The sequence below is a fragment of the Pempheris klunzingeri genome, chromosome 13 (assembly GCF_042242105.1).
Source record: "Pempheris klunzingeri isolate RE-2024b chromosome 13, fPemKlu1.hap1, whole genome shotgun sequence".
Lineage (NCBI taxonomy): Eukaryota > Metazoa > Chordata > Actinopteri > Acropomatiformes > Pempheridae > Pempheris > Pempheris klunzingeri.
In genome coordinates this window covers 14,149,909-14,165,632 of record NC_092024.1, presented here as the reverse complement: position 1 = coordinate 14,165,632, position 15,724 = coordinate 14,149,909, and the positions used below count along the sequence as shown (strand labels likewise).

Genomic DNA, 15,724 nt, shown 5'->3' with positions numbered 1-15,724 from the left:
GCTAGCAAGTAAGATACGTAAAATCATTAATGTCGAAACAAATTGCAGAGGATGAAACGCTGAGACCTTAAAAGGGTGAAAAAGACCAGAGAATAAAGTTCAGGAGCAGCAATGTCAGAAAACTGGGGTGATCACAGGAGGCCGTTTTCAGGAAAGACATCTGTGAAGATGGTGTTTCGTCTATGGTGCTCAGCAGGTAAATAACCAAACTGTTCTCCTTAATTTACCACATAAATCTTCTCTTTACCCATTATGGTGATTGGTGTCTGCTCAGTGTAAGAACAGTGTCATATTGAGTGTTTGAGACAGTGGTGAGGAATCTGTGGGGAATGTCCGAGCCAAAATCACTTTACTAGATCTTTGCAGGAGCTGACAGCTTCCACCTGCACATTTACAAGTCTGACACGATCCCCTTCCTGTCACCAGACTTTAGAACCCTTAAAATCAATAAAACTCAACAGAAACTTGTTCTAAAAGGAATAAAAACAGTTGGCCGACAGCAACAGATACAAAAAGAAAAAGAAAAACATGAAAATGTTAACGCTGGCTATCCTGTCCTCAGTTGAGAAAGCTGTGCCTGAATTTTTAAAACTTGAGTCCCAGTTGGAGCAAATGTTGGATCTAGATGGAATAATGTGAGGATTCGCTTCATAGCCGAGGGACACGCAGTCCAAGACAAAGTTTGTTTAGGACTCTGAGAGAAAACTGTGAATCTCCAAATCAAGACAAGGTTTAAGGTTCTAGTAATAAGTAATGCCAAATACGTCTTTGATGTATTTCCCAACACCCACCTTTATTAAGTAAATAAACATACAGCAAAAATATATATAACCATGCATCAGACAGACAGACATGTTGACTTTTCGACAGCTGGCCTGTTGTTCCTGGAACAGGGCTGGAGGTAGGACAGGACAGAACTGCTTCAGCCTCTTCATTCAGGGACAAAACACTCAATAAATACAACATGGGTAAAAAATAGTCAGTGTAATAACAATAGTGTATGCAGTATCTCTTTTTGAACCACAACATAAAATACCACATCTCCCCTCTGTGTATTGGTTCCATTTAATTCCAAACCTTTTCAACCCTTTAGATACTTTAGAAACATTTTACCAAATAAGAATTTAATTTTCTGTCTGTGGCCTACAACATGACGAGGTCAAAAAAGAAGAGATGCAGTTTCGAAATCTTTAAAAACAGCCTTAAGCCAGTTACCAGATCTGCAGGAATGGGAGAGGTAGAAGCAGGGCCTTCCAGAAAAATCTATTCATGACTACTCGAGGGCAAAGCTGAGCTTCCATTATTTAGCTTATCCCTGTCACCATTCCTCTCACATGAATGAATGACAAACATCTGATTTCTATGTACGTATACAGTATATACACACACGCTTTGTCTATTTTCACAGTGTTTTCTCTAAAATAGCCTAATTGTGCATGCTGGTTTAAAAACAACACACTGACTGTACATTTGTCTTTAATCAGTCGTTTCTTAACACCCTCTCAGTAGACTTTGCTATGAACCTGTTTGTGCATACATTGCAGAAGTGCCAGCTTTTCAGTTCATCTCTCCCAAAAACTTGAAGATCCAGTACATTTTGTTTTGGTTTGTGCAACAAGTGCCAACAGTGTTTAAGAGTTTGCGTCAGGGTAGAAATTTGGCCGTGTGTGCCAGATTATCAGACAGGGATTAAGCCTCACTGTCTTCAACTGAAGCAATTTTCAATGGAGATCTCCACTGAAAAACATTCCAAGTGCGAGAGCAGGCTTAATCCCTTTCTAAGAAACTGGGCGTGCGTGTGGTCTGTCAGACAGGAAGAACAGACACTGTAACAGTAGTGTATACATACAGTAACAATACAGCAGATATACAGTATGTACACAGTTGTTAGATGCTGTAAAGGAGACCATTCTGTCCACTGAACAGGATTAAGGCAATTTCACAAGTGTCCTGGTATGAGAGAGCCTACTGTGCGGTACAGCCTCAGATTTCTTCATCATCTCATTTTGGTACAAATATAAGAAGAATTCCAGCTGAGGAACTCTAAAAACCTTGCAGTTCTGCTTGTTCACCTCTACTGAATGTATAGATTTTTTTAAGTTATACATTTCACCTGGAAAATTATTGTAATTATTATATAGACTCTTGTTTTTAGGGCTATTATTCTAAGAAAGTTTCTGTTTAATAAGTGTAAAATCTATCATCTGGAAGAAACTCACATCTAAATTTTGTGCCTTGCTACAAATATTGCAAGGCATTTGAATAAAATACTTTTTTTTTTTTTAAATATCTCTTGTTTAGCCAATTAATAGTATTAATAAAACACCTTTTTTGTAAGTGGTGTTTACAGATAATGCCCCTATGAGAAACAATGTAGCTGGAAATGGGTTTTTCCACCTTATTTATACGCATTATACAGCATGCATTTTGTTTAAGAGAAAATAGAGAATGAATAAATCTTTTTAACAGCTTACACTCAGCAGGGTCCGCTATACATAATCGATAAACGTCCCTCTTCCAAACATGTGTGATTAAGTCACGCTATAACACACACTTCAGTCCATTATCCATACTGTATATATTAGAGCAGGAATTAATGATCTTTTGCTGGTTTTACTAACAGTACTTGACACCAAAAAAGAGCGAATAGCACAGTATGTTGATGTGGTCGGGTCTGGGTTGTACTTCTTAGAGAGCATGGGTTTGTCCTGGTGGCTCTAATTATTATTATTACCATCATTATCATTGAAACAAAAACATATTGAACAGCTGGTCTCAGGTAGCTACACCATTGCATGACATACAATAGAAAAAGTTGCAGACTGCATGAAACGTGCCTTGGCTAAGAGATACATAAAACAACAACAGCTCAATACCCCATCACACCAAGTATGTGTTTGCTGCAGGAACTTTTGTGACATACAGTACAGTATAGTAAGTTAGGAATCATCATCATCGTCGTCGTCGTCATCATGCATAAACTGAAAAGCTCTCTCCCTGCTCAGTTCAGCAGCGTACCGTACAGCTGAGCCTTGGTCAAACTGTCCTTCCTCGTCAGTCCCGTGCTGCCAAATTTTTGGTATCTTGGAGAGTTCTTCTTTGGGAGTGCGGGGCCGACACTGAGAGCGGAGCTGGAGCTTGGGCGAGGCCGCACACTCGGCCTGGGGCTGGGGTAGTGCTGAAGACTTGAGGCTTCGAGGGAGCTTTGGTGTAAGGACTCAGAGCTGTCTGCGCTCAGATTCACGTAGTCCTTCTTGGCGCTGCCCACCGCCGTTGCTCCCCCACCACTCTCCTTGTCTTTAGAGCTCCCTGAGAGGAACAGACTGCACTCGGAGTCCTGACTGTCATCCTTGGCTCTATACAGCACAGACGCTTTGTCCTGCTTACGATGCTCCATGGGTTTCGGACTGCGGCTTGGGGAAGGGGCACCCACAGCAAAACACTGGTCCAGCACGCGGCTGTGGAAGACGTCATCTCCTTCTTGGAAGCTGCTATAGAGTGACCCTTTGGCCTTACTGGATGGGCCCATGGCAAAGTGGCGCTCAGAGAAACTGTATGGAGAGACTCGCCCTGTGATGTTACGGTAGGAAGATGAGAACGTGTTGATGTCTTCCACGCTGAGCTGTCTCCAGCGGCTGCTTAAATCGTCCTCGGGGCCCCGGATGTCACCTTGGCTGTCCAGAGCTCCACCACGAGCCTGACCCAATCCAGTTGTGGACCCCATGCTGTGTGAGGAGGCCAGGCGGGGGGTGCTGGAATGGTACGGTTCACTGAAGCATGAAGCCGTCCTTGTGTAAGCTGGCGAGGTGCCCTTCTGAGGGCTCCTTGGAGTCACCATGTGCTGGATGCTGAGGGACTTGGGGAAGCTTGGGCTGTCTTTATCATAAGAGGACATGCTTTTGCGCGCATAGTCCCCACTGCCACCATCTCGCCAGTCCATGTAAAGACCCTGGTGGGAAGACGATAAGGTGCTGCTGGCAGCGCGCCCACAGCCACTACTAATTCCTCCCTTCTCGTCCGATGCAAGGCTAAAGCTGGAGTAGGAGCTGGAGGCCGGGAGGCTTCCAGTGCCAAAGTCATCGTGGTGGTGGAAGGAGGATGGAGGCTCATGGTGGGAGAAACTTCCAGAGTGGTAGGCCTCTTCATCAGGGTTGCTGTCGGTGGAGTTCTGAGTGTGAAGCTGGAGCAGGCTGGTGCCGTGTAGATCGATGCTCTGCCTGCGCTCTGTGTCTTGCCATCGTTCAGGGCAGTAGAGGGCTGTATCGCTGCAGTACAGGTCGGACGTCTTATATGCAATGCGGCGGTTCAGCTGATCAGTGCTTCCGGTTCCTGTAAGAAAGTCTCCATCCTGCGGCTGTGGGCTGGGTGAGCGCGTTACAGGGCAACTGCTTCCTGGTTCAGGTTTTTCCAGGACCTTGGCAATTATGGATGTGGGCACGGCATCAGAGTAATTGGAGTGGCACATTGCCATGGTGGCTCCGCTACCCCGATTATGTTTCTCCATGTGGGAACTGATGCGCTCCTGGAATTCCAGCGGCAGCTAAGGCAGACACACACAAAGAGACAAAAGCTTCATGAAAATGGGAAATAAAAACAAAACTCTGTCTTTTGGTACTATTGTGACCATCGCTAAGACAGTTTTCAGGTTTAGCCGGAAAAGATTTCCAAAAGAATAAAGAATTCAAAAACAGCCATTTCTTAATTTTTTTTATAAAAATCAACTTAAATCTCTTCCCCTAACATCTCTTAGGCTTTGTATCTGCATTGATAGTATTTTTAGAGGCATTTCTCAAGGATTTTAATCTATAGTTCTAGTTTAGAAAGCAATTTATTCTCACAAAGCTCACACAGTCCAGACCAGTTTGTGTGTCTCATGGGAATTGCACTACTTGGCTTCTCTAATGAACTTGTCAGAAAATTGCTGAACACAAGCTTTATTTAATTATTTGTTTGCTTTCCTTTTCTCCCAACACAATCCTGTTTTTCTTTTCCTTCAAATGTTTCTGTTGTTTACTTATCTCATCTTTGTTATTCTATAAAAATAGGGACATATAAAAAATTTAATATTTTTTGTACATGCATAAATATTTAAGTCTTTCTGTCCATTTCTCTCCCATCTGTTTCTCTCTCTTTCTCTTGATCTGTCTCACTTGCACACACGGATGGACACATCATCTGTGCGTATGTCTCACGTTTGAGAAAACTGTTCCTGTCAATTACAGACTGGGTCTTTGTGCCTATTAAAGCTGGTCAGGGTCAGTAAGAAATGTTCCTGCCACGCCGAGTTCTCTCTTTTCTCCTCCCTTTCTTTATCGTTTCATCTTTCTTGTTTTACTTCACTGCCTTCTCAACCAAAAAGCCCTCATTCCCTCTCTCTCTGTCTTTTTCCTCAGTGTCTCTTTCTTCTGTCTACCATCAAACACATATCACTTCCACAGGGAACAGCTTAGATTCAAATTAAACCACTGCTCCGGGTCTCCAGCTGGGAATAGAAAAAAGATAAAATACTGACTTGGCTTTGTTAAGAAATAGAAGCTCGCCTCGGCATAGAATAACCTGCATCTTCTAAGTTGGGGCTATTTTTAGCAGCCACTGCCTCTCCCAGAGGGAATAGAGATGGAAAGTAGGTGAGGCTGCGGAGGGGGGGGTGGCAAGATAATATACAGTGTGTGCTCCAAGTAAGCTAGCTCAGCATTAGCTGCTATCTGAAGCAAATCTTAATTAACAGTCACACTGTTTTGCAGCGTTAATCCACGTGACAGCATACAAGTCTACAGGTCCTGCTCCAATTACTGAAGTAAGTGGTTTAATGGTGTATGATGGAGCTGGCACTTATTATTTTAGTCATTCTTGCAACTCAGGGTCTCTTTGTAAAAGCATATTTCCTCAAAATACTCCACATATGGAAGATATTTTACACTTTTAATGTTCAACCTTTTTATTACCTAAAGCGAGTCTTATGTTACTTTAAACAGAAAAAGCAATTTTTTTTCTCTTCATCCCATCTCAGTTGACTCTGAGTCTCTCCCTCTTAAGTTACTGCTACTGCTGCCGATTAAACTTTCCATTTTCACATTGCACATATATATGAAAATGGAAATCTGCAGAAGTAGCATTTATGTCTGAAGGAAACAGAAGACCATTTTTGAAAAATTATTGAAAATTTAAGAGTGGTAAATCTGCCACTGTGTCATGATTGTAAACTGAGTATGTGCAAAGTTTAACTGGCAGCAGTAGCAGTAACTTATGTGGAAGAAATGATGAATTATACTTCTCATCTGTATGCGGAAATAAATGTTTTTTTTCTTTTTTCTGCATGCATTTATATACAGTACTTCAGTCAATTATAAGCTCTTGTGGAAAGTAAAACTTTTATTCATTTGTGCATCAAGTGTTGTTTCAGGCCAGGCTTTCGTTCATTCATTATGCAGAGCCTGGATTCAGACATATGGCACTTCAGACAGCCGACCTTCATCAGTCTGACTGAAGAGGCCATGAGCACTGTGACTTAGTCTTATTATGAAAACCACTCACCAAGGCTGTCAGTGGTACACAGACACAACACGGGAAAACTCTTTCCATGATAGAAACAATGCACAAGGAATTGTTCGTCATATAAACAGAAAAGGTTCAGTCATGGATGATGTAGTTTTATCCATCAGACTCTGGACTGTGGCCAGGATTTCATTAATACTGAGGTCATGAGTCCAAGTTCCCTTCAATGTACTGCAACCCCCCTAAAGCTAGTATTAGTTGGATATATTTAATGTATTCAGTTGATAGTTTGTTTGTTTTTTTCAGTTATATTTCCCAACACGAGTGTAAAAGCCCTCTCTAATCAGTCAGGAATTAAATTCTGATAGAGAAATGCCGAGCCCCTGATGGGCCTTAATACATTCAGCACCAACAGAAATGCATCTGTGCTGTTCAGTATGGAAAACTGTCCAGAAACTGGGTTTTGAATGCCAGTTTCATGGCTTGTTTACATAATGTTTGATCAGATAGTTCCTAATTTACATCAGGCAACCTTTCTAACTTTAAGCCATATTTATTGATTTTTTTTTTTTTCATACTGATGAAGTTTGATTACTTCTTAACTTTAAAATGGTCAAAACATGTTTACATTCCCCAGAGGAAGTTATCATATAGGCACCAATATCTACACCCACTCCCAGTTATTTATTTATTACTTTTTATATCTATTACTTCCTCCAAGTAGTCAAATCTGAGAATATCCAGTCTAAACTTACTGGAATAAGCCTGTAAAATACCAACCATGAGAAAATCTTCAACCTTCTGCTGATTGTGGAGGAAATAAAACATTCAGATAGATAGATAGATATATCTCTAGATAGATAAAGATAGATATAGTATATATTGTAGTATTTTTTTTTTAGATGGTTTATTTGAACTTTAAAGCCCTAATCGGCAGATCTTTCTGTTGCAGCACAGATGTGAACTGAGACTTTTGGTGCAGTCGCAGCAGCAGCAGTGTTGGGGAGCTTACCTCAGACATCTTGTGTGCTCTGTAGTGAGACTTGGAGCACTGCAGCAGCTGGGCTGCCAGGTTGCAGTCTTTCCTGTACAGGTCCTGTAAGAGGCAGAAAGATCATCCTCAATCACTGAATTCACACTTTAAAAATGTGGTCATTTTGGCAGCGTGATGCTTCAAGTAAGCTTTTGACCGAGGGTGGTTATGTTGAAACACCCTCTGGGAAAATTCTGTTGCAGTTTAGATTACAGCTTCCTAATTGTGGGTTAATTATCCTGTAATTATGGGGGAGTTCTGGGGAAAATAATTATACAGTAATTTAATGATAGTAGTACTATAGCAACAACAAATCTAAAAATAAAATGTATTAATGTACCATTTTTGGGGTATTTGTAAATTAATTATGGGCCATGAGGAAACAAAAGAAGACATCTTGCATGAGAGGGGTAACAATTTCTTAATAATTAGAAAGTCCTTATAGAACAGAATGTACAGTAATGGCAGTAAAAGGCATATTCTGTTGGAACATTGGGATGAAGACTGGATCAGGCAATTCATTGATTTAGTGACTTGTCAAGTCAAAGGAACAAATTCATCCATTGAAGCTGGTAGAGTTTAATTAGTCTGCACATGTTTTTCCACCTTGGCCATAGTATTTCACTCTGACATCAGGGGTTTGCAGAATGTTAATAACCCCACCAAACGTTTCCGTGTGCAATATATCTTATATATGCCCAGTGCAGTCTGTGCTAATTTTTTTGAGTTGTCTGAAACAGGGCTTTTGCTTATCTGCACCTCCCAGCATAGAGAAAACTAGTGCAGCATTATTTATCTCGTTCTTTCTTTCTACAAATGATGGTTTTTAGATTTTTACTTACATTTCAGAGCAGAGTGAAGGTGGTCCATTGGCTCAGTTTAATAGTTTTCTGTGTTTCTGGGTGCATGTGTTTAGCTCACTTTCTTTTCCTCTCCCTCCTCTGTGAAATCCATCCACTCATAAAGGTCAGGTCTGGCTGCAGCGTAGCCTCCCTGTGCCTCTGTCACACCACAGCCCCAACAATACTTCCCATAACATCAAAGACTCTTTGACAGGTTCAACTCCCCCGCCAGTTAAAAGTGACTGCTTTTTAAATCGCTATTTCTTTTCATTTTGTCGTCAGGGGACATTTTGACTCCCTGTAATTTTAGTGGATGTTTCAAATAGACCTTTGAAACCTTGGTACTGTGTATTTCCTGGGAATATCTGCCAGATTTCATGAGGTCTCATGATGGGGTCTAAAAATATTGTATATATTTCAAGTGAGGGCAAAATTGGGTTTGCTTTCTCACCTATGACCATGTGAGCGGAGTAATAAAGTTTATTGTGACTTGGTATAAACCTGATATTCATGCAGTCTAATAGAGCTAGTAATAAGCGTGGTTCAGATTCAGACATTCAGACAATGTCCCCCACCATTCCCTACTACATGAATCAGACTAAAAGAGAGAGAAAACAGAAGGCTGCAGCTATTTTGCATCTCTTTGTGGTTGTTTTGCACTTCCTTTAAGTCATTTTGTATTTTCATGTGGCCTTTCTGTGTAGTAATTTTGTGTTTCTCTGTGCTAATTTTGCATATCTTTGAGGTTGGTTTGCTTCTTATTTCAGTTGTTTTTGCATTTCTCTATGGTCATTTTGCCTTCCCATCTTGCAGGTCGTTGTGGTCCATCGAGAGTCTCTTTGTGCTCGTTTGTATCTCTCTGAAGTTGTTTGTTTGACTTTCCAACAAAAAAAGCTCGCTGTCACTTCAAACAAAAGCTCTGGCTCAGGGGTTCCCTGGCCCTTGAGCCCCCCTGGGTCTGTGCCTGTCAGGCCTGTTCAGTAGTCATTCCACAGTAGATTGGTTTTATCATTTTATTCAACATGATGCATTTGGTTTTCCCATCAGGTCTCAGGTGTGACACATTTGAACGGTCGTTTACTTATTCCATATTAAAAGCAGTGAATTTAAAGCTTGCTTTCTATCCTGGAGACAAATTCTGGGACAAATTCTCCCACTCAAAATGAACCTTGACTCCAATCAGCCTGGCCGGATCTGGGGGTATTGTCACACCCCTCTATAGCTCAGAAGACTAAAGAGAGAAATCTTACCTAACCTGGAGCCCCCAGTAGACATACCAGTAACATCACTTCAAAGAAAGTGAGGCACCAGATTGCCACATGCTCCTGAGCTCAGATCCACGCAGCCTTGGCTCCAAATTCTGGCAGCCCTGAGGATGCCCATTGATTTCACTATAATCACTATAAAACACCCAGTGGCTCAGACTTAATTCCTCTATCTGCAGTGGCTCCTTGAAGCATAAATATCCAGGATGTTGCAGAAATACAGTGGATATAAGACGTTTAGCAATAATGGGTTCATGGAGAAGGCTGCCAATGAGACAGGAGAGAGTTGTTCCATCAGGAAAAAGCTTTTTGAAGAGTGGTCATTAGAGTTTCCTCAGACAACTGTTGTTTTGGGGCTAACAAGGCAGGACTACTGACCAGGCAAGGAGAGCAACAGCCCCAGGGGCCCAGATCTCTGTGGCCCTGAATGCCCCAGGCTACTACTTAATTTGTGGCCCTGCAGGTGAAATACAATTTATGCATGACCTCAACTGGATTCTCACAAAAGTTTAGATACTGTACAAGTGAGCATATGTGCACAATACTGACAGAGATGCCAGTGGGAGCCCATATTATAAGACGTAGTGCTGAGTACTCACGTTGTCCTCTCTGAGTTTATTGATGGTGATCTTCGCCTCCATGAGGTGGTTGTTGAGGACAATGATTTCCCGGCTGAGGGCTCTCTTTTCCTCGTCATGGTGGTGGGACTGCAGTGTAAGAGAAAGAGTCGACGAGGGAGAAGAGAAATGGGGAAAAAAAGAGAAAAAGGGATGACAGAGGTAGACGGAGGTAGACAGAGTAGATGATAAGGAGAGGGGCAGGAAGCAAAGGCTTAGAGAGAAGAGTTGAGTGTTGAGATAACAAGAGAAAGATGAGGGAGCCAAAGTTGGAGGTGCAACAGAGGAAAAACAAGATGATAGAAGAGGGGAAGAAAAATGAGAGGAAGAGAGCCATAAGTCACTATCAGTCTGAAGCCGGTGCCAGCAGCAGGTCTTAATTAAAAGAAGATTACACTTGCCAGCGCTCATATCATATCAATTACTCTGGGAGTAAGAGAAAGAGAAATAGAGGGGTAGAAAGAGAGAAAAAATAAAGAGGGAGAGAGCGAGAGAAAGACAAATGACATGCTCGTTCTATTTTCAGTGATTACTGTCAAAGAAATGCAAAATGACTGCTGGAGTGACGTTGTTGCCCCACTAACAGCAGAGTTTAATGATGCTGAAGCCTGGCTGGCTAGTCCTTCTTTCTGTCTGCCCACTTTAATCTTGACAACTATTGGCCACATTGTCCTGCAATTTGGCACAGACATGGTGCCCCGAGGATTATTCCTAATGATTTTGGTGGCCCAGACCTCTCATCTGGCCTAATCACCATAAAGACCGAGTCTGCCAGTCGTTTTAGTAATGTATTTCTAAATGGTTGCCAGCAGAATTTAAGGTCCATTATAAATAAGGCATTTATTGTCAGTGATTTGATTTCTTCTCATGATTTAGATTTTACTTTTCTGGTTGAAATTTGGTCAGATACCAATATTCCTTTCATAGAGGCATGTCTCCACGGATATACATTGTGGAATTGTCCTAGATTATCTGGACGAGGGATGGGGGACTTGCTGTCATTTCTAAGGCTGGTAAAAATGTACACCTATTGCTGTTGTCAGTTTAATCTCTTTTGAGCTACTCTCATTCACTGCCTCTCATCCTGCTGTTGTTTTTGGCTGGTATATATGTCACCCTCCCAAATCAAAAGGCGACAGAATTTGGTCACTTTCTTTGCATTCCTACCACTCTCAATGAGAAAGTTTTACCATTAGGAGACTTAAATAGAGCAACCATTAAATGAAACATGACAACAACAATGCCTAACTCTTAGTTCCTCAATCGTATCTATGCTTCTGACTGTAGCCCAGCATGTCTCCATACTCTTGATCTAATTCTGCTTATGGCTTCATTCCAGTAAATATCCAGACTTTGAACACGCATGTTTCTGACCACTCTGCCGTCCCTTTCACTGTTCCTCTAGTGCCTCCAGTAACGTGAGAGGCCCTTGACACTTTAGACCCATCAATTCGCAGACCATTGATTATCTCTGTAACATCCATCAGGCTCCTCAGCAGCTTGATCCACTAGGTTTCTCATGTTCTGCAGAGGAGTTGGCTACAACAAAGTGAGGTGTATCAGACTTTTAATTCATTTATCTGGTATCCCAGTCAGGTTTACTGAAGATGATTAATGGCGTAAAATCCTCTTTCTCTCCTCTAGATATTTTACCCATGAGATTTTTAAAAGAGATTTCTGCCTTTTTATCTTCAGATATTTTAGTTATATTTAAGAATTGATTGCCGACTCTTTGGAAAGTTTCAGTCCAGTTTTCCAATTCATCGTAGTTCAGAAACTGCACTTCTAAAAGTTTTAAATTGCATCATAATGAATTCAGATGTCAGCTGATGTACTATTTTGGTTTTGCTAAAACTCTCTGCTGCATTTGATACAATTGATCATGGCATATTAATTGAATGACTAGAAAAATGGGTTGGCGTGACGGGGACTGGTCTGAACTGGTTTACCACTGGGTTAAGTTATCATGCAACTATGTGCTGCCACTCTGGACAGAACCTGGATGTCCTGTAACTTCTTTATACTGAACAATGACAAAACTGAAATGATGGCATTTGGACCCAAAGCACACGTCACACTCTAGTTTAGTTTAGGAATCTATGAGTTGTGCTTGATTGACCTTCTTTCATTTAGCAATGCACACACTCTCATTCATGCAGTTGTCTTCAGACATCTAGATTACTGTAACTAAATATTCGGCGGACTGTCCCAGAAATTGATCAACTGCCTCCAACTTGTAAAAACTCTGCAGTTTTGAATAAGGATTTTAAAAACATGAGCCTGGAGGCATTATATCTTTGGGTTGACCATCCAATCCATATGTATGTCAATCTCATTCTTATGAATGTGATATCTCAGGAACACCTCGAGGGAATTTCTTCAAATTTGCCACAAATATCCACTTGGACTCAAGGATGAACTGATTAGATTTTGGTGGTCAAAAGCCCTAAAAAAACATGTTTTTGGCAATAACTCAAGAATTTATTCACATGTCAGTGATGACATTTTATATCCAAAAGATGGTCGGGACTGACTATATGTCATTCAAGTTCTCCGATTAGGATTTTGGGGCTGAACATTGATCACTGGAAGCAGTATTGGTTGATACCAATCACCATCATCACCATCATGGAGTGTATTTGAAGCCTTCTATTGATGGTGTAGGATTATTTATTTATTTAACTATTCTTAACAACATTGTACATTAACTATTAAAATTAAGACATGAAAAAGTAGCATGAATTGACAATTGCTATACCTATTAGCATAACATATTTCACTCTCTCACATACAGTTTGCATAAAAGTGGCCACATAGTCTGCTGGAGTATCAATCAATCAATCTCAATCTTTGTTTATATAGCGCCAATTCACAACAGCGTTTTCTCAAGACGCTTTACATAAAGAGCAGGTCTAGACCAAACTCTTTAATTAGAGAGAGAGACCCAACGATTCAGGAATTCAAAATTAAGGATTCAAGATTTCCCACATGAGCAAGCATCAGATATTATATTGAGCAACAGTGGCAGGAAAAACTCCCCTTTAACGGGAAGAAACCTCGAACAGACCCAGGCTCAATGTGAGCGGCTTCTATAGGGGTCCGCGTTGGGTGGAGGAGGTTGGACAGAGAGAGAGAGAGAGAGAGGGAGAGAGACAACACAAACAGCAACCAACGTACTAGCAGTGACTATAGCACTAACAACAGGAATGTGACTAAAAGATTAGCAGTATGATATTATTGAAAAACATGACGAGTGGCCGACGATCCGCAGCAGTGATTCATGAAGCAGAGAACCACAGCAGCAGGACCAGGACCAGGATCCACAGGAACCAGAGAGATGAGAAAGCACAGAAAGGCTCCGGGGAAGATAACAAGTTAGAGGCAGACATTTGGCTGACATGAGACATAATGATGGAGAGGAAGAGGAGGATAGAGAATAGAGGAGCTCAGTGCACCATAGGAGTCCCCCGGCAGTCTGAGCCTATAGCAGCATAACTAGGGGCTGGTCTGAGGCCTGATCCAGCCCTTAACTGTATGCCTTGTCAAAAAGGAAGGTTTTTAGTCTACTCTTAAATGTAGAGAGGGTGTCTGCCCCCCGAACCCAAACTGGAAGGGGGTTCCACAGGAGAGGAGCCTGATAGCTGAAGGCTCTGACTCCTGCACTACTTTTGGAGACTTTGGGAACCACCAGTAGACCTGCAGTCTGGGAGCGCAGTGCTCTAGTGGGGTAGTAGTAGTGGGGTAGCCAATTGTCTCAAGGAGTTATGTCCATATTGGGTTATTTGGCAAAGCACGATTTACGTCTAGTGCCAATGTTCAGTGGCACTGCTCAGTGTGCCCTTTATTGTGTTGGAGACTCTTCACAGACTGGTACAACCTGAAAGGCAACGGTCACAACTGCTGGGGCCTGCTGACGGCGCCACTGGGCTAGTTATTGGTAGCCTTGCTGGGCTTGTCTGCTTGTGCCTTGTGCTTGAGCACACAGCAAAAGAAGCAAGAATGTACATCACTGGGAGAAACATGACAAAGCTTGTTAATAAAACTGCTTCTTCCGTTACGTTTTGACAAACTGTGTCAAATATGTGATCAAATATGATCAATGCATTGAATTTAAAGAGGGAGAATCAAATGAATGAAAGACTTGTAAGAAGCCGACCTCGCTCCCAAGTATTCCATTATATAGCATTATGAATATTCATATAAATGCATACTTCATTTTAACAGACTAATTCTTTGATATTTAAGTCCGACTCCCAGCAAAGATACTAAGAATTATGGAAACTTTAAACATAATGTTCATGTCAACTGAGCAAACTCAGAACAAGTGATTAAGTGGATCTCACACCGAGATGATGTCAATGATTCTGTCAAACATATTTATGTTGTGAGCTACAGTTAACATTGCAGCCTCTAAGTGCCAGTAATGGGTTCTGCTGGTGAAGAAATTGTGTTTTGTTTTTCTCATTCGCTCTCTCAGTCACACACACAAACAAGTAATTGTGAAACCTGCCACACATCACCAGCTGACAAATGATACAGCTCTGAGCACTCACTTGGCCTCCCACCCTCCTCTCTCCTAATCTCTCTACAGCGGTTATTGTTTTGAAATACAGGGGTGCAGAACCAGTCTAATAGGTGGCAATTAATGTCAATTTAAGCAATAGGCCAGCATTGATATTCAAATCCAATTCTGTTAGGGTCTCATTAATCTGCTGTCAAGACATGTGGCTCCCTGACACTCTCTCTTGCTCATTACTCTGGATTTCTATTCATATTTTGCGATGCTGACTATGCGGATGACCACATAAGGACGTTTTAAAGCTCAGATATTTATTTGCTCCCTGTTCTGTCTCAGTTAAAATGGTGTTTTATTGGATCAAAGATAATTCCTATTGGCTGCCTTTGTTGTCATGCCTCATAAATACAAGACTGATGTAAATCATATTATATGTTATAAAGGCAACATTGGGCATGTTATAGACGTAACTCACACAGAAACCCACTACAGAGAAGTCACTCAGTTTAAATGTGTAAATAAATGGCGCAAGAAGTATTCAGCAGGTTGGTTGGTCCAGCAAACACGCAGCAACACTATGATTCATTTGGACTTGTGTTTATGTCCACCTGCTGAATGTAAATCCAATATTCCCTCTCTTGGTTTAATCTCCACTGACTCCTCAGGGAAATATGTGGCTCTTTAGCTGCTAAATGCTCCACTATGCTCACTGCCCTGTTGCTAACTGTCCTGTAGCATCTGAAAACGATGCTGATGAAGTGAGAGTGAATCACAATAGTAAAGTTATTCATCGTAAAACCAAAACAATGACCTAATAGATAATAAAACACTAAGTAGAGTTGAAGGAAAGTACAAAGTTATACTTTTTTGTGAGTTCATCACAACGAACACTTTCCACACTAGTACTTTAAGAAAACCTTTCTGACTAATTGCTGGTGCTTCTTGGCTTGTCAGAC

General features: G+C 41.4%; 1 protein-coding gene across 1 annotated transcript in view; it reads right to left on the bottom strand.

Moving 5' to 3' along the window:
* Window positions 1-3,001: 3,001 nt before the first annotated feature.
* LOC139212408 (brain-enriched guanylate kinase-associated protein) overlaps window positions 3,002-15,724 on the bottom strand; it is a 32,986-nt gene continuing 20,263 nt past the window's right edge. The window contains exons 5-7 of the mRNA XM_070842952.1: window positions 10,235-10,342; window positions 7,508-7,591; window positions 3,002-4,540 (exon numbers count right to left, since the gene is read on the bottom strand). Of these exons, the coding sequence (XP_070699053.1) occupies window positions 3,002-4,540; window positions 7,508-7,591; window positions 10,235-10,342 (1,731 nt within the window). The remainder of the gene's footprint in view (window positions 4,541-7,507; window positions 7,592-10,234; window positions 10,343-15,724) is intronic.